The sequence below is a fragment of the Falco biarmicus genome, chromosome 13 (assembly GCF_023638135.1).
Source record: "Falco biarmicus isolate bFalBia1 chromosome 13, bFalBia1.pri, whole genome shotgun sequence".
In the NCBI taxonomy this organism is placed as follows: Eukaryota; Metazoa; Chordata; class Aves; order Falconiformes; family Falconidae; genus Falco; species Falco biarmicus.
This window is the reverse complement of record NC_079300.1, coordinates 24784947-24803415: the sequence shown is the minus strand read 5'-3', so window position 1 is coordinate 24803415 and position 18469 is coordinate 24784947. Positions and strand designations below refer to the sequence as shown.

The following is an 18469-nucleotide window of genomic DNA, read 5'->3' as shown; positions in this document are numbered from 1 at the left end:
ATCGGCCCATTACAAACCCTGGGGCTGAAAGCATCATTTTATACCTCGGGACTCCTGACCTGGCCTGCATCTGTGCTTTAACAAGGAAAAAGAAAGAAAACTCCAAACTCAGCTTAAATGCAGAAGAAATAAAACTGCCCTGTAAATACAGATTTAAGTCTCCAGCCTTTTTATTTATACAAGGATTCAAAGAACATATTTCAACTTTAGATAAACAGTGCAAGAGAGTTACAAGTACCTTGGTAACAGAAAGAAATAGATAACTGTCCAGCTATGCCAATAAGTGAAATAATTCTTACTCCTGCAAATAGAAATGCATCTGTTTAAAGCAGAGGTGGACTTTAGATATTTTGCTATACCTTAGCCCCTACCAAGCCCACCGGAAAACAACAGGCAGTTTGTCATTTGTAAATGATAAGTAGCTGCACTCTCAAAGCCTTTTGAGACCCTCGCCCTTAGTTAAAACATACACATTATGGCACAAAAGAGCAGGCTGAAAGACAGAGACACTTGGAAATCCACTATTTCTGGTTCTCCCCTTTCCAGGGACAGGGGTCCTTGCCAATATTTTCTCCCAGACCACCACCCCACTCTGCATCCCTGTGAAGTTCAAGGCCTTTTCAAACCAGACCACCAGGAACCACCACCTTGGTAACACGGAGGCAAACATTCCTCCCCAGCCACCCCCCTCCCAGAGCTCCCCACTCGCGTACCCGGCCCAGGGCAGCCCTCCATCCGCCTCTGCCACGGGGCTGGGCACGTCTGTCCCCTTTCTGAGCGGGCAGTGGCCCAGGAAATGTCATTTATAAGCGCTGAAAGGCCCCAGGCTCTGTGCCAGCCCGAGCATGGGCTCAGGGCTGGCCTGGACCTGGGGTGGCTTCAGCTTGTTGAGCCCTGCCAGCGGCTGTCCAGCCACTGGGTTAATCGCGGGTTGCTTTAGGGGGGCTGTAGTTTAGAGCGACACGAGCCGATACCCTGGGGGGACCTGGCCAGTTTGGCTCCCCGGTGGAAGGTGACATGGCCGAGCACAGCCCTGAGCCACCCGTGGAAGGTGGCATGGCCACGCGCAGCCCTGAGCCACCCGGTGGTAGCGGGTCAGGGCAACCACCTCAGCGCGATGAAGAGAACAGAAAAAAATGAATAACCGGGAACCGACAAAAAGCAGCAGCACAGGCTGACCGTGTGAAAAGGCATACGAAATAAACTCAAGTGGACCTGGGGCTGAGGCGGGAGGAAGCGTCAGCTCCAACATCTTGGGATTCCTGGGAAAGAGGGGGCAGAGCCCCCGGCACTGCCCTCACCCGCCCGCGCAGCCTGTGGACGCTGATGCTGGTCCAGCCCCCAACTCGGTGCCAGGAGGGCTGGAGCGGTCACCCCTGGGGCCCAGAGGGACACCGAAGTGGGAGCTCAACCCCAGCCAAGGGGGGAGGCATCACCAAGGGCTTCTACTGTATTCTTGAGGCTTTGCCTTATTAAAAAAAACCCTGGACTATCAGGTTTTATTATGGTAACGGGATCAATAATTGGGGCTATTAAATTGTTAAAAAATTAATTGGACAATGAATAAATTCTTGGCTTCATATTTAAGGTGTGCTCCCCTTGGGGCCTGTGAGAAGGTTCTGAGGGTGACAGGCTGACAGCAAATGCTAACTGCACAGGAATGGAAATGACAAGGACTTTCCGTTCAGTCTCCCATTCTGCAAAGCAAAACATTGACCTCAGCATCCATGTGTTAAAACTCCAATCCAACCATTTTTTTTGAAGAAGGTACGATGTTTTAATGTCCCCTCCCCCTGTTCTTTTGCTTTGGACATAAAGTTTCTGCAGACTGGTTGTGGGGATTTCTGTAACTGAAGGCTACATTCGTATTGGCAACTCTGGGTTAAAAAAAAAAAGAAAAAAGACAGGAACCCTTTAGAGCAGTAAAAGTAGTATGGAACTTGCCGTATTTCTAGAAGTAAATAAATCTGTATAAATCCATGACCTGTATTTGTCCACTCCTGGGTTCTGATGGGTCTAGATGGATCCTTCAGCCAACGTCCAGCATCCTGACCTTCGTTTCTGAAACCCTACCAGATTAGATCAGTTTTAACCTTACAAGAAGGTGAGTACAAGGCAGAAAGGATACCAGGTCAGTAACATTAGTCACTGTGACTTGGAGAAGCCAGTCAAAGTTGGCCTAAAGTCTCTGCCTAGTCTGAGGCACCGTCAGCATCGTTACCTGGCCCCAAGTGGGACCCCTGCCCCAGGGAGGGCAGGTGACAAGCTCCTCCCTGCCCGCCTGTACCAGTTCTCAGCGTTACCTTGCTCATGTTCTCATCTTCCCTTAAATTGCACATTCTAGAAACTGCTAATGTTAAATTTATTTTTTTTCCCCTTTCTTTGAAAAGCCAAACCCCAACCCCATAATGTTTGCTCAGCCCAAAGACACATCTCCTCTAGCAGGAGAGGAAATGCTCCGACATTCGCTGTGCAGACCAGTAAGGCAGAGAGATGCGCCTCTGCCCTCCCTCTCGCCCGCAGCACAAACACATCTGAAACTCAAACCCAGCCCTGTACAAACAAAGCCCAAGCGCTGGGCATGCTCTTGGCCCAACCAGGCACGGTGGCTGCGTTGTATCTATAACATCTGCTAAACCTACGCTCCAGCCGATGCTTGCCGTACCTGCCAGGTACAGAAGCCTCCTGGAAGCCCTGAAGCACACAGCCCTATAAGCACAGACACTCCTACAGCTACATGAGGGTATTTATATCTGTCACTGACCACCCCCAGTCTCAAAACTCAGTACGGAGCCCACCCCACCAAGCATTTCGGGGTCAGGGCAGCCACCCGTGTGACCCAGAGGCTGGTGTGTGGTGGGACGGGGCAGCAGAGGCTGAGCCTGGCCCTTCCCTGAGCCAAACCAGAGCTGCTGGTGGGTGCCTGACCCACCGTCTCACCCCATCCCCGCAGCCGTTAGGGAAGGCGCATCAGAGGGTAGGGAAGGGACATGGAAAGTGGGGATTCACTTAAAAACCTACAATGCAACAGGAACAAACACCAGAAGAAAAATAAAAATCCCAAACGAAACGTGTCCCATCCTCACATCCCCCTGGTAGATGCTACCTTGAGTCCATCTCCTGGGTGGGGACAGTGCCCAGGGCTAACGGCCACCAGCCCTGCTCTGCCCCAGGGCAGCTGCCCCGGGGGCGCTGCCATACGTGCCAGCTGTGAGCTCTCACAACCAGCTGCAATGCTCCAGTTAGTAAAAAGTCCCTGGTCTTTCTTATTTACCAAAAAAAAAAGGGATTCCCACCCACAGCTGGGGCCAAAGGAGGAGGAGGCAGCACAACTGTCTGTCAAGTGGAGAATCCCACTGTGCATATTTTCATCTCTCTGTTACCTACGACGGTACTGCACTGCAGGTAGAAATTGGACCATTATTACTTGGGTAAAAAATGGCTTTCCAACTAGCATGCAAAGAAAAAATACCCCAACCCCCAACCCTTAACACTCATTCCCAGTCACTTAGATGTAGGAGACCTACATTTCAAATTGTCGTCAGCTACAAGCTCTAGTCAAGAAACCCACTTGTGACCTTTCCAAAGAAAAAGGGAGTTCTGCATTTTTGGGTCCAACAGCCACTGCCAAACCGTTTCAGTTCAACCCACCGAACCTGCTCACGCTCCTACGCACGCCGCTGGAAGCGAAGGGCCATCTCTCTCTGCCTGGGAAGTACAGAGGAAAAACCCGAAAGAGCCCCTGAATGCAGCACTTGAGCAGCGCTGACGCTCTCGGTCTCTCCGCGGTACGACGTGGCGTTGCTCTTGGCACCGTCCTGCTTTCGGCAGCTGTATGGGAAGCAGCGCTCTGGCCAGCGGCTGGGAAACAGGATCAGGGCAATTGCATATTCCATGGGGGCAGCAGAAGAGCTGCCCTCGGAGGGGCCAGCCGGGTTCCCCCCGGCAGCCTCTGCAAAGGCTCGTTTCAGCCCCGAGAGCCAGTTTGTGGCAATAACAAAAGTAAAACAATGAGGTACGGAAAGAAGGGCCCAGCACTGGGGAAAAGACCAAGAAAGAAGAAAACAGCTGCTCGAGCACTGCCAGAAATAGCAAACAACTGAAACCTTTTTCTCCTCCCTCTATTTTTTTTTTTTTTTTTTTTTTTTTTTTGCCAAGGTGAATTAAATATGTCCTTTGGTTGGTTGGTTGGTTGGTTGGTTGGTTTTGGCAAAGTGAAGCCCTCGGCCGCAGTCTCTTTCCTGGCTGTGCTAGTGAGTTACCGCCACAAGTGCTGCACGGCGATGAAAGCCACCGAGAGGAGGAGGAGGAAGGCAGAGGGCAAAGATCTGCTGCTGGCTCCATTGATGCCGTGTCCAGACTGCTTAGGAATAGCGTGCGTTTCTGGCTGCCTGGTGCTGGGGCTCTTAGAAAGTCTCTTGCCACAGACGTCATCAGGACAGCTGTCGCCACTCCCGGAGCCACTCATGTCGTCACCTGCACAGAGACAAACGTGGGGTGAGCCCCGACTGCCTTCCCTATGGTGGGTGCCATCCCTGCCTTCCCCTTGCTGCCACCCAGGGAGTTCTGGCCACCAGCCCTGCCCTGGCCACCTCCTCCTCTCTGCGCCCCCCCACTACGGGATGCAAGCCCACACCTGATCTCCAGCTGACGTTAAGTGCCCCCGGCAGCCAAAAGCCAGGCCACCACGATCCCTCTGCCACCAGGGCCCAGCTGCGGGGGCTGCACGGAGACCCATGCAGGCTGCCAGGGCTGCTCAGCCTCTCCCGCCTGCTGCGGACCTCTCCAGTCCTGCTAAACTCACTTGCGTCTTGGAAATCCACGTCGTTCCCAATGTTAGCGTTGCCCAGCCGGTTTGTCATGATCTTCAGCTGCATGATTTGCTGGCGAATGGTCATATCTGGCTTGGTGATGTCCACCTCCACCTCCGGGTTGTTAATCTGATTAGCTAAGCCGTCCCCCATCACCTCGGGCAGGTAACTGCGAAGGAAGGTGTTAGGTTTAGATGTCTCCCCCCAGCCAAGCTCACCTCTCCCTGTTACACCAGTGACCATCCAGCCTCTCTGAACTGCAGAGAAGCTGCAGGCAGTGGCGCTGGCTTGTCCAACAGCCTCCGCGTGCTGACGTTTGCTGCAAGGCAGCCAGCTCTGTGGATGGCCAAGCCATGCTGCTGTGGCCAGACCCCACCAGTCCCCTGGAGGTCGCCCTGAAGCCAGCTCAGCTTGCAGGAGGTGGCTGGTGGCCTTGCAGCATCACTGTCCTGGCATGGGGAGAGGTTTCCTGCAGGACAGGCTCTGTGTGGGGCTGAGGGGTTGCTCTCAGGCCGGTACCCACACAGCCACAGCGGCGCTCCCCATGGAAAAGCTCTGCCCATATGGGAGGCTGCAAACACCTCCATCCCTGCCCCAGTTGAATGCTGTGGGGAGTGACACCTGGGACGACTGAATCCCCCCAGCCCCGTACAACGAGACGGGCCCCCAGGGAAGCTTCAGTCAACCGGGGGCTGTCAAGCAGTGAACAGAGCCGCGCTGCTCCTCTCGAGTGCCCCGGCCCATCTGCTCCTGCACAGCTGCGGCACTGCAGTAACGACGTGAAATATGGAACAACCGAAGGCACCGGCTCCAGGCTGGCAGAGATCAGCCCAGCAGGAGAAAGGAGGTGCAGGGCCAGCAGCTGCCCATCTCCCCTCACAGCCACCCTTTAGCTGCCAGCCACGGGTGGGAGGTGTTTCTGCAGCCACTTGATGTCACCCAGGTGCCTCCTCTCATGAGGGAACAGCATTTCAGGGCAGGTATGGACAGAAAGATGCGTAGGCAACTCTCAGCAACAGCTCTGGAGTTTGGGAGGTAAATCCAGCCCATTTGCCTTCTGAGTGCACGTGGCACTGCAAAACTGCTTCATTAGTACAAAACTACACAGTTATTTCATGGTTAGTGCATTTCAGTGCTTAACCCTCCACCACATAGCAAAATAACAGGCTTGACACTCCCAAGCACCAGTTTTTCAGGAAACACAGCATTTCTGTGGACAGGGACAGACCTTTTGGCTCAGTCTGGACAAGTGGGGTTGGCTGAGATGATGGCTAAGTGCCTTTTATCAAAACCTCCCTCCCCCACCCTGGAACAGTGCTATCCTGGCACCTTGACCTTCTCCATACCTGCCCTTGCTCATCCCATTCCAACACTTGTCATCCGCCACTGAGCTGGCCATTACTTTTTTGCTGCACAGGCTGCTGGGCAGGGTGATCCAGTAAGTCTTGAGAGCTGTCAGATTCCCTTTGGCATCTAAAACCTGTAAACAAAGAGGATGCTCAGGGCCAGGAGAGCTCTGGGGCACTCTGAGGCTGCGGAAAGCACAAAGATTTTTCCTATTTTTTTTGTTTTACCATCACAAATTCTGTTTTTATGCAGACAGGGATATATAATCCCCTAAAGACCAGCCTTCAACCCAAGCACTCAAGGCTGAAGGTGACATGCTAGAGCATGTTCTGGTACCGTAAGATTAACCAGGAGAAGATCATCTTCTGGGCCACGAGGACAATACTGAGAAGCAGCCTTGGTGGGAGCCAGCAGGGCTTTACTAGGGTGGGACAGGCAGGTGTCTGTGGGCGAGGAGCCTCTGAAATGTGGGACCACGGCAGATCCTGCAGCTCATCGTTCACGGAATCCAAAATCTCCATGGAGGAGGACCTCTGGCCCCAATATCCAGGCTGGACTGCCCGAGGCTGAATGACACCAATGGCAAGGAGCCTTTTCAGGTAAGATGGGCACCAAACCCCTGATAAAGTGGTTATCAGCAACCTAGACCCTGACCCTGTGCCAAGGCAGGATCAGATCTGCTTAGGTCATGCCAGTACTTGCCGATCTGACCTTCTTCAGACTCGCCAGCAAAGGCGATTCAGCAGCCTGGGGGTGGTGTGACCCGACCAGCAAGACCCAGTGCTGCACTGGCTGGGCTCCCAGGGCTCCTGGCACACCAGCAGGACCCAGTGCTGTGCTGGCCGGGCTCCCAGGCTCCTGGCACACCGGCAGGGAGGGACCTTTGGAGGCAAACTCACCAGCATCTCCAGTGCTTGTGCAGAGGATTTTGCTTCTAATGCGACCTTCCCCCGCCTTTTCTTGTCCTCGCTGCTGGAGCCTTTTGTACTGATTTTGGGATTTCCACAGCCTTGGAAAACCTGAAAAACAAACCAAACTCTCTATCCTATCTTTTGATATTATTTCTTTAATTAATTAGCACTCCACAGTTATGTTGTTTTTTTTCTTCTTAAGTATGTTTATCTTTCCTACCTGCAAAATCTCTGAGATTCTGGCTTAAGTTTTTGGTCAGGTTATTCTTGTGCCAGAATGTGTTTTCAGCACACTGTAGCTGGCTTTGGTTACCGCTATCAAGCAAAATGTTCAGCAATAACACAAAATTAGCACATGTTTTTGGATGAGTCACCAATGTTGCTATTAAATTATTTCTAGCAATTTTACCTGTTCCTATTATGACTGAAAAATAAAATTCTGTGAAGAACAAGATGGGAGTTGCTCACGCTCATTACACCAGTGGTGGGGGATTCAACATGGCAAAGCATGTGAGCTTTGCTGATTCAGACAGCAGAGCGGGGGCTACTCGGCACCCACACTGCACGTGAATGCCCGCTCTGACCAGGGGAGTGCGAAGACGGCAGGTGTGTCACAGTCCGTCAGGTTGGATTTTCATTTCAGGGGCAAATGAGGAAGCCAAACTGATTTACCTCCTAACTCTGGGTACCTCCTGCCATCCTAATTACCCATCCAGGAGCGCTCTGTAGCCAAAGGAGAGCAGAAGCCCTCTGAGGGTACAGATCCTCAGACTTTGCCTCTAGGAGGAGACGAGGTGTGCCCTGGAAGTGCTGTTTCTCCTGGTCTCTGCATGACCAGTCCAGGCGACCACCCCTCTGCAGCAGATAGCCAGTGCTCAGGCAGCGGAGCCTCACCAGGGCTGGTGGAAGGAGTGCTTGGACAGCCGGACTGAACGAAGTGCCAAAGGTCAGGGGGCCTCTGCACTGTCAGTTTGAGTCAGGAAACATCAGCCTTTACAAAGCAAGCCATCTGATTTGAAAAGATGGCTCCAAGCTTCTTGTGGTTACCAGGGCGCTGTCAGAAGCTATCGATAAATTCAACTTTGCATGGTGTCCCCTTAAAGCGGAGAAGTCAAGACCTCAGACAGGAGCACTGCTGACGCAGCTCGTGCCAGCTGCTGAATGCTTTTGCTACTGGATTCTGACAGCCATCAGCAAAGTCCTGAGGTAGACAAGAGTCCCCTTGGTGACAGTGGGTTTCATTGGTGTGGCTGCGGGACATTCAGCCTAGAAAGCCCCCTCCTGGGGTGCACTGTCCTGCTGACCAGATGGATCTGACTGGGGCAGTTCAGCACCAAGCCGATTTGTTCAACTGTCTCCTTTGGTCCGTGCAAAAAGCCCCACCTTGAAAACTGCATGTAGAGGACTTTCATTTTGGTTTTACCAAAACAAAATCAATTCATTTTCACTGCTGTATCTTTCTTATTGGCCTGTTGCTGTCGTTAGCAGGAGACAACTCTTTCAGGAGGTAAAAGCCCTGGGAGGTGTGCAGGACAGCGGCTCTGGTAGCAGCTCCAGCACAGCATGGTGTCAAGGTGATCTTCTTGCTAGCCCAAGGGCTATAGGTGAGCAACGCCCATTACTGATGGAAAGAACACGTGTCCTGCAGACTCCCGCATGGTAAGACCAAATCGACATTTGCAGCCTCTGACAGCTCCTGCTGCCTGAAATCCATCAGCGAGCCACAGGGAGCGAGGGGGGTTGCGAGGAGGCAGGGAGAGTGCTCAGCAGTGCAGTGAACCCATGACTGAAGGTGTCACTGGATCCAAGGGCCACTTCTGGCTCGTCTCACAAATGGCAGACAGCTGGCAATGTTTGAAGCCCCCAGCTGCAGCCTGAGCCTGCTGCCCTTGGCCCCGAGAGAGGTCCCTGTCACGGTCAAAACCAGAGCTTAGAGCTGCAGTGATTTGCAGCTCCTGATCTCTGCTACCAGTGCCACCAGCAAAGACTGCCGCATCCATCTGGTCACCAGATCATATGGAGAAGCTTATCAAATATGTTTGGTTGCTCCAATTGAACACCAATTAGCCTATTTACTCCTTTTCATTTTAGCAGATTTACTATATGCCCCTCAGAAACACCTTTATTTGCAGATGATGCCATGTTTTCCCACATCATGGGCTTGCTTTTATGTGGACAACTTCAGTCTCACCTAACAAGGGAAGAAAGAATACGGCCTTTCATGTCACAGAAGAAACCTAAACGAGTACTTGGATGCATGCTGCTGTTAGCGCTTTGACATGTAGCCAGTGAATTCCTGCTTGGCTAAGCAATACTTCTGGCCCTTCCCTTCTCCAAGACCCAGTTAGGACCTGCCCGGCTCCTTTCATCTGCATCTCTGCCCCAGCTGCGGGATAGCTGCAGGACTGGGGGAATGTCTGGGCAAAAAGCAGAAGCCCTGGAGGGCTGTTTTTGTTCCCAAAGCTTCTCTTACCTGCAGCTACAGAGGTGGCTGTGGTTATGTGGATAAATACACTAAAAATAAAGACCAATAGAAGACAGCTTCATAATATGCTTCCTGGAAGGCAGGTGAGCATCAGGAGAGCCTGTTTTATACTCTCCAGATGGACTGCCAGATTGCAACTCTGTCCCCCAGATAAAACCTGATAGCCCAGTGTTTCCTGGGCAAGGCAGGTTAAAGCAGCTGCCTCCTGTCACTAGGGACTGTGCACTTTCTGTAAATGCCTCAGCTCAGCCAAAATACTTGGGGACCCTTCAGACACAAAGGCACCTGACAGCAAATGGCACCACGCCTCCCACAGCCACTGCATGTGCAGTCCCACCTTGTGTGTCTGCTCCTGAAGGCGGCTGGCTGGATGTGGCAGGGAGGAATATTTGGAAACACTTGAGAAGGTTTTTGCCTGTGTAAGATGGGTGGTCTCATATCATTAAAAGAGTGGGCATTTGATCTCTTTCATCCTTCATTTCCTTTAGTTCAGTTGCACAGTGAGCACAAAAAACGTTTGGTCCTGGCAGTTCCACGTGGTGTATCCTCAAGCCAGGCCCAGGCACACACTCTTACCTTGGCTGTGATCGAGTCTTTGTTTTCCTGCAAGTTAGAAATAGCTTCAGCGATCCTCATGTGAATGGTCCCTATTACAGTATCTACGTTGTACGGTCCGTCAATCCGGTCAGCCACTACGACCAGGGAATCTAGCGAAACAAGACAGAGACATCGCTCATCAGACTCTGTGCAAGCCAAGTTAAAGATCACGCTCACGGTGGGTGGGATAAGCTGTTGGTCCCTCAGCAGGCTCGTGGGGAGACATCCCTCCATTTTCACTACTGCCCAAGTGCACGCTCATTCTCCCTCTGGCATGGGAGAGCTGTCCCTTCCCAGCACGTAAGTAAAGCCACCTTCAGTGGCAGGCGAACAGAGGTCACCTCTGGCAAATGGCAAATGCAACCTGTATTCACACAAAGTGACCAACACTTCCCGGGGTGCTACAGAAAGGAAAAACAAAAAATTGGGGAAAAAATGTTAAGTAACGCATAGCGGTGCTTGGCCCTAATCCTGCTACTCACTGCACTGCAGCCAGCAGAAAGTGGGAGAACTGTGCTCAATAAAGTGCCACAGGTACTGGATGTGGGCAAGAGCTTCTAGGGCAGTGAAGGCCTGAGGAAAGCGGTAATGCTGCTCACCATCACTTCTGGAAGGACAACGTGTGACCAGTCAGGGAACTACCAGGTTATAAAGGCAGAGAACCAGACCGAAACGCCCACAATTAAACCGATACACAGGACAGGGAGTGACTGAGGAGTGCCTCTTGCTCTCAGTTCCTCTTATCTTGGAAAGCTCTGACGTCCATGTGCTCCTCCCTGGCCTGGAAGCTCCTGCCTTGATGGTTGGGGCTGTGCTTGGCTTATAAAAGAATTACCCACCTCTGCCTGCCTCCAGAGGTGATTCTCAACACTCCAGCTGGGTCTGAAGCAAGGACAGCCTGTATGCTCGCAGGGCTCGGGGCACTCGGGTATGCCACCGCAGAGGAACACTGACATCCTTGGTGTTCAGCAATATTTAAACAGGATCTCAGGGTGGGGCCAAAACTGGGTTTGCACTTCTAAAATGGGATCTTAACCAGGTCTGACGTTGCCAGTCAAAAATTATAATACTGAAAGTCACTGCTATGCTGCTACTGCCTCAAGTTTCCTACCACTTGTGCTTTAGTAGCCTGAAGGCCAGCTCATGTATAAGCTTCATCAGCATTGAGGGAGTTGGCATTTACGTGTGACCTCAGATGGCTCCGGTGTAGTCTGCGTCCCCCAGGGCACAACAGAAACCTCCTGGCAGGACAAGGGACCAGTCAGAGCACTGGGGTGGCCCATGCTCATCTGGAACAGAAAGTGCTTCATGTTCCTGTGGCCCCGTCACATGGAAGAAAAGTGACATGGCTTCATGTTCGTTCTTCTCTACGCAGTGTCAAGTCCCAGGGTTTAGGTTGGAGATCTGTCCCATTCATAAACTGAGTTATTCATTAGGAGTCATTAATTCTTCTGTCCTAAATCCTGATACCTCAACCTATCAGCCTGGCAGGAGACTGTCACAGCAGATGCTGTGATGTTACAGAAAAGTTTATTCAGCATGAGTTTGTACTGCCAACATTATTCGTGAGCAATGAAACCACCAGGTGACTTATACCTGGCAGTTCAACAGAGTCTCAGTAAAACACGTCCTTCAACCTACACCATCCCACAGCGTGTAGGTCACCTGCAACACTGCTGTAAAGGACTGACGCTTATCTTTGAGCCACACAGCAAATTTCCTTTGAACAGGAGTCCAGCCAGCTGGGACACAACCACAGCCAACAGCCATTTCAAACCTGTGTGGGAAGTGTTCAGTCCGTTGTCTTGGCAAGCCAGCAGGACTCAGCAGAAAGACCCCAAAGGACTTCCACAAGGTCTAGGTGAGGTTTGTGTAGAAAAACGAGGCCCATGGTGGATGTAATGTGTTAATAACAAAGGTCTGATCCTGAGCCCACTGCTGTCAATTTGAAAGTGTACGCAACCCTTGCAAGTATGTTCTCTCTGCTGTTACATGATTGATGTTCAGAGCCTGACAGCTCTCCGAGAATGACCAGGTCAAGCAAAGACTAGATGATGGACAGCACAAACCCACAGAAGATACCAGATCATGCCCACAGGGCTCACAGTCTGAAAACAGGTCCAGCCTGTGGGGAGCGAGGGCGATAGTCAAACAACTGGGGGGGCTCAAGCCTCAGCCAGTCTGGAGCATGGATCGCAAAATACTCTTTGCTCAGGTCTATAATATAGGATTTAACAACATGCAAAGTCACAGCTTGGACACATCACATATTTTTTTCAGCACTTAAAAAAAAAGAAAAAAAGGTTTTGTTGGTTAGCTTGTGCAAGAATGGAAGCAAAGGCCACAGTCCCCAAGTTAATGTGCTCTTCTCCTGCAACACAATCCTATGGCAGCGCTGATTCCTAAAGCTAAACGTGCCATACAAAGGGGTAATGTTTTTTTGTATTCTGGGAAATAGCATCTCCTGCAACATTAAAGAGCTTGCAGTTTAACTCTGCTGCCACTCAGGGGTTGCAGCGTCACCTTTGAGACTGTATTTTCCAGACAATTTCAGCTTGCAGAGGCACTAATGTTGAGATACAGACATTTAAATCAAAGGCTGCACGCCAAAATTACTGATAAATTATGTTCAAACCACTTAGTATAAAAATCTCCCTTAATTTGACCTGCCCTAATTTGTCAAACTGAAAGAGTCACTCTGTGTTTAGCGTAACAAAATCCTCTTCAGCTACACAGAAGGGCCTGGAGAAGGGTGAAGAATGGACAATGCTGGTGAACTGTTACCTTTGACTCTGTGTTTTGCTCCAGTCCTTGATCAAACTGTGACCTCTGACACTAAAATGTACAACTGCAATTTGAACAAACTCCTATTTCCTCCTAGTCATCACCCCTTGACAATGCCTCTTGGGGAAGAGGGAGCCAGAATAAGTGCAAAATGCACCCGGAATTGCCTCCCTGTCAATCACGGGGAGCTGTAGGGCTGACCTCTGTGAGACGGGCAGTCACCCTGCCAGGAGAGCAGTGACAGGTACCGGTTGGCTTGCTCTGGTCAGAAAGGCTGAAGCACCATCAAAATCCTGGTGTAAACCCTTGGGGAAGGGACTATTCCCACTCCCCGCTTTAGCAGCAGCCTCTCAAGTTGCTGTCATGGGGAGCACTTCCAATTAGCTGCAGTCCATTGCCACTTGGTTCGTTAGCGCCCGGAGCGGGGCGGGCAGCTGGCCAACACACCTGACCCAGCAAGTGCTCCGGCCTCTGCGTGAGTGGTTCCCTATTTATTTTGCAATGTCCCTTGAGAGGCAGATGACACTCCTTGAACTGCATCGGGGTCTTTATTGTGAACACCCCCACATGTCAACCCTGAGCCACCCTGTTGGGCTGCAGCTGGCTAGTGAGCTGGCAGTCTTGCTGGCCAGGCAGTGGGTGCCAAGGCAAGGGAAAAGGCCAAGCCTGAAGCTCGTCTTGTCTGGCGCTTGCCTCCCGTGAGCCCAGACGAACATCAAGGCTCCCTCTGGTCTCAGATCACTCCAGGTATAAACTCCAGGTATAAACCTGAGACAGAAAGAGGAGCTGGCTGGCTGATGATGCTCTGTGGGCACAAGGAACAGCGAGAGCTTCACCACTGCAACCAACCCTCCCTGATGGACAGCAGATGGGGAGAGGACGTGTGCTGTAACATAGACACCGTTTTCTAAACACAGATCCTCACCAGCCTTAAACCGTGTCCATTAGCACCACAAGCCACTCTCAGCAGTAGTTCACGTTTTAACCAGGAGCCACAGGCTCTGGAAAACCAGCTGAATGACACCTGAGGTCGTCTTAGGAGGGATGCCTGGGTCTGATCAGGCAATGCAGAATTTCCTACAGAAATGCCAGGTTGAAGTTCTCCAGCTTGTGTTGCACCGGAGATCTGGCCACACCATCACAATGGCATTTCTGGCTTTAAACTCAGCAAAACGGACACCTCTGCACACATACCACCCACTTTAAAATAACCATCATCTTAGCTGAGTAACACAACAAAAATGAAATGAGCTCATTTCTTATTTAAAATACAAGTCCCATTCTTCCATTCCTGGTGATGCCTGTGACCTCCCCCTCCCCAGGTATTTAAGACACCTCTTTCCATTCAGAAGTATGTGATTCACAGCCCTTTGCTTTCCACCCATGGAAACAGTTTATGGCTTTGTGTCTCCAGATTGCCTCCTAAGGAGGGCAGCAAGTCCTTCTCCCGCTCTCACAAGTGCTCTGGCGCGGATAAGGTGGCGGCTCTGACAGCGTACAGGTGGCAGGATCCGTCCCTAAGCTTCAGCACTTGGGAGGGAAGGAAGGACTACTTGAATGCAAAATGGGGGCAACCCCAAATGAGCACAGGCAAGATGAAAACTCTTTAAGCCCTTGTTAGCCAGCCCAGCAGTGTGTTTTCTAATGGTATTAAAGCCCAGCAAAACTTCCTGCAATAGCTTCTAGGCATCAGATCACAGAGAACCCATAGTGTAAAATAGCCTCCAACAGTCCTTTCTTTACTCACCAAACACTGTCTCAGAGAGCTCAAAAAATGCCACGAGGGGCAGCTGCGCTGTAGGAGAGAAAGGCTGTCTTACCCATCAGGTACTTCCACTCGGTGTTGAGGTCTGCTTGGTTGGCCAGGCAGCCCTTCACGACGTTCAGGCAGTAGTTGTTGCACGGCTTCACGCTGGACATGCCCCGGCAGTGCGGGCAGTACATCAGCTTCATGATGGCGCGAGTGCACTCGTGGCTGAGGGAGACCTGGGGGTGACAGATCGGAGTCAGGCACACGGCTGGTCGGGGGGCAGGCGCACCAGCTCCCCCCGTCCCTGGGGTGAAGGAGCTTGGCGTGATCTGAAAGGTGGCACGGCTCCCCAGGGGCACAGCCCTGGGAAGGCTGCTTCCCTCTCACTGCCTCTGCTTCTCCCCACCCTTCCTCAGGTTTTACTCCTGTTGGAAGGACAGGACCCCCGAGGCAGCTGCTAGTTTCTCGGGCTGTGTTTGAAGCCAGGGTTCTGGGAAAAGCCCGTATGTGAGCATCATCCTCTTTCCAGCCAGGTCTGGTGGCCACAAGGACAGTGCAGGTTGCCCACTGGCTGTAATTGTGACCCGACTAATGGTGCACGTGTGGCCCTGGAGCCTCTGCAATCAGTGCCACCGCCATGCCCTTTCTGCAGGAAGGGTTTGTTGTCACTGCCTGGCAGATGCAGATGTCCCCCCACAAACTGCATCTCTGGCTTCCTGGGGGGATGCACAGCAGTGGCCTGGACACGGCAAGTTCTCAGCTGGCATCTTTGGAAAGGAGAATGGTGTTGGGGAAAGACTTTAACAATTCCAAAAGTATGGGCAATTGAGAGCACTCGACACTGGGAAGTGATTGCTCTCTGAGAGTACTTCAGGAGCCGCAGGCAGCCGGTGAAGTGGGCCAACACATGCCGTGCCAGCAGCTCACAGGCACCGCACCTGCAGCCGATACTTTACAGAGGTGACTCCGGAGGTGGCTTTGCCACCTTTAATTAAACCACTCTGGCCCCAGAAGCACAGAGCCAGCGCAGGTGCAGAGCCCAGAGAGCAGGGCAGCAGCCTCTGCAGCACGTCCAAGTCCCCCCTGCCCGTCAGCCATGGGACAGTGTCCCCCTCCGACTGCCACAGGCAAGGGGCTGTCAGTGCCAGCTGAGGGATGAATAACGACCTGGCAGACCCAGCAGAGGTGCTGGCAGAGCTCAGTGCTCCCCTGCCTCGTTGCTAAAGTGTTTTTCTCCTTTGTGGTCTTTTTCCATCTTTGCTCAGATCCATTTGCAACTCCCTTGTCATTCTTTTAAAATAATTTACAAAAATAAATGTAAGTGTCTGTGCTTGGTACCCAGTACTTGGCACTCACAAGGAGCCCAGAGGGGGAAAAGTGATGGAAGGGGCAACTCTCCACAGGGCAAAATCCCTGAGCCTCAAGCTGCAGCTGCAATGCTGAGAACGGCCTCAACCTCGTTATTATTTGTGAAAAATACTTTGAACACGGCCTTTTAAGTTCCTTCTGGAGGACTCCAGAAAGATCCCGTTCTGAGGTACCCTCAGGAGAGGGAGAACATGCTGAGCCCACCCAGCCACCAGAGGTTGAGCTGCCCCCTCCCTGAAACTGCCTGCATGGTAGCACCTCACTCCCAGTCAGCCTTGGAAAACAGCCACTGGATCGTGCTGGGGCTTCATCATGCAGGAACACATTAAAATAACCTCGTGAGAATCTATTTCAGGACCGGGACAAAAATTTCAAGGTCTCAGAGAAGGAACCCAAACAGAGAGCGCATCCCTGCCTTGGCAGGCAGAACAAGCCCTGAGATGCCTGCGGATGCTCCACCGCGGCCGGAGGGGCTGACAGGGAACACCATGCATGCCAAGGCTTCTCCCCGTGTCCTCAGCGAGCTTTCTGCCTCCTTGCTGGCACAACTCCCTCAGCCAGGAGCCAGCGGGCGGCTGCCGTGCGGCTGTGCTGCCAGGAGATGGAGGCTTCGTCCCACCGCACCGCACGGGAGCCACATGCTCCATCCCAGGGAGAAGCTGCAGAAGGCACCTCTGCCTCTTGCCTCGGCGATCTGAGAGGGGATGCAACAAAGCAGAGGGACGGGCAAACAAAAGAATAGCTTATATTTCATCTGGGGCTTTAAATAACCACGACTGGACTGAAGAGACAACAGGCAAGAGCATGTTGAACGCTAACACAGGCTGTAGCTGGAACCCTTCCAAAACCAGAGCATTACACAGAAACCAGGAGACGCAGCTAGGAAAGGAGCTGTGACCTCTCCTTCCCGACAGAGCAACCATGAATTACACCAGCTCCAACCAGAGCATGTAACCTGGGCAGGCAACCAGACCCTGAACACAACTTTGTCTTTTACCGGCACTCCCTGTCACCGCTCGTCCTGGCTTACCCAGCTGTGGCCGCGGAGCACGGTCACCTCGCACAGCACAAAGCCTGGGAGCCGTGGCACCGATGAGTCACACAGCTGGGCCCCGAAACGTGGGACTTTCCACAGCGCTGATGAGAACCAGCGAGCAGCCGGCTGGTTTGCCTGCACCCACACCCCCCCGTGGCACACGGCGCAGCCTTTGCGAGCGGGGGGAGCTGAAATGCTTTGGTGGACAGCAGGAGTGCGGCATCGCCAACGCAGGGAACACCCCAGGCCAGCCATGCAGCGGCAGAGAGGACAGCCAACAGCAGCTAGAAAATAAAGCTATTTGGTACCCTGCCAGAGCCTGTGGGGGACAGGGAGAGAGGCAAGCGACAGATCTTGGCTCAGAAAAGCATCTCCAACATGCTTAGCTTTCAAGTACGGTGTAAACACAGCAATAGTACTGGAGCTACGCAGGTGACCACAGTGAGCCCGTATTTAAATGAAGCTGTGACAGCCCCAGTGGGCATTTCACATGTATTTCTGCTTGCAGAATTTATCCTGGTCTCTGCATTTATTTTTGTGAGTGTCTTCTGCAAAACAGAAAGGACCTTCACACCCTGAGCACAGCACTGCCTCACCCAGCGGCGCGTAATCGTGCAGGGCCACCCGTGCCCTGCCACCAGGCAGAGCTGCAGATGGGGAGCAGCAGCGGGGGCTTGCTCCTTGGTGCCCACCTACTCCACCTGGCCTTTGGCACGACTGGCAAGCGCAGGCAGCTGCCAGGGCTCCCTGTGATGCAGACAGCTGCCTGCCGTCCTACAACCCACCTCCCTCCAACCTCTATGTGGCTGTCCGCCAGCCAAAACGGCCCGTCCCCAGCTACACCGCCTGCGTCCACACTGGTGCCCACAGAGCGGCCACCCCCTGCCCATGCAGCTCTTGTGGGCTGCTGCCACCTGCTCTGGGGCAGTGCGTGTAGGCAGAGCACCGTGTGACAACGGCACCAGAGGCTCAGGATCAGCTCCCGAGGGGCTGGAGGGAAAAAAATCTGCTTTTGTACCTTGGCAAGGATCAGTTCTGGAAGTCAGAGAGGAGCTGTGTGTGTGCTGCCAGCCTGTCACTCTTGCAAGGTGGCTTTGTCTCCTGGAGGACAGCAGAGTGCCACCCTGCCCCAGCCTGCAGCACCCCAGCGAGGCAGCACCCTCACCTCTGAAGATGAGCAGGTGACACATCCACCACCAGCTGTTGCTCCACTGAATCTGGCAGGTGCCAAGCGTTCCAGTTAATCTCTTGGCAGAAGGGGTAAGTATTCATTTTTGCAGGTGGAAGAGGCCAGGCTCCACTCCCGTTCCCCAAAGAACAAGGCAAACCTCTCCTGCTGGCAGCAGCACTCCTTTCTCACAGGCAGGCTGCAGAGGTGAA

At 52.6% G+C, this 18469-nt stretch overlaps 1 protein-coding gene across 2 annotated transcripts in view; it reads right to left on the bottom strand.

The window, feature by feature from the left end:
- Positions 1–152: 152 nt before the first annotated feature.
- Positions 153–18469, bottom strand: part of GPC1 (glypican 1) — a 222285-nt gene continuing 203968 nt past the window's right edge. For both annotated transcript variants that reach the window (XM_056358663.1, XM_056358662.1), the window contains exons 4-9: positions 14756–14921; positions 10131–10261; positions 7058–7177; positions 6158–6291; positions 4805–4980; positions 153–4476 (exon numbers count right to left, since the gene is read on the bottom strand). In XM_056358663.1, the coding sequence (XP_056214638.1) occupies positions 4259–4476; positions 4805–4980; positions 6158–6291; positions 7058–7177; positions 10131–10261; positions 14756–14921 (945 nt within the window). In that variant the 3' untranslated portion in view covers positions 153–4258. The remainder of the gene's footprint in view (positions 4477–4804; positions 4981–6157; positions 6292–7057; positions 7178–10130; positions 10262–14755; positions 14922–18469) is intronic.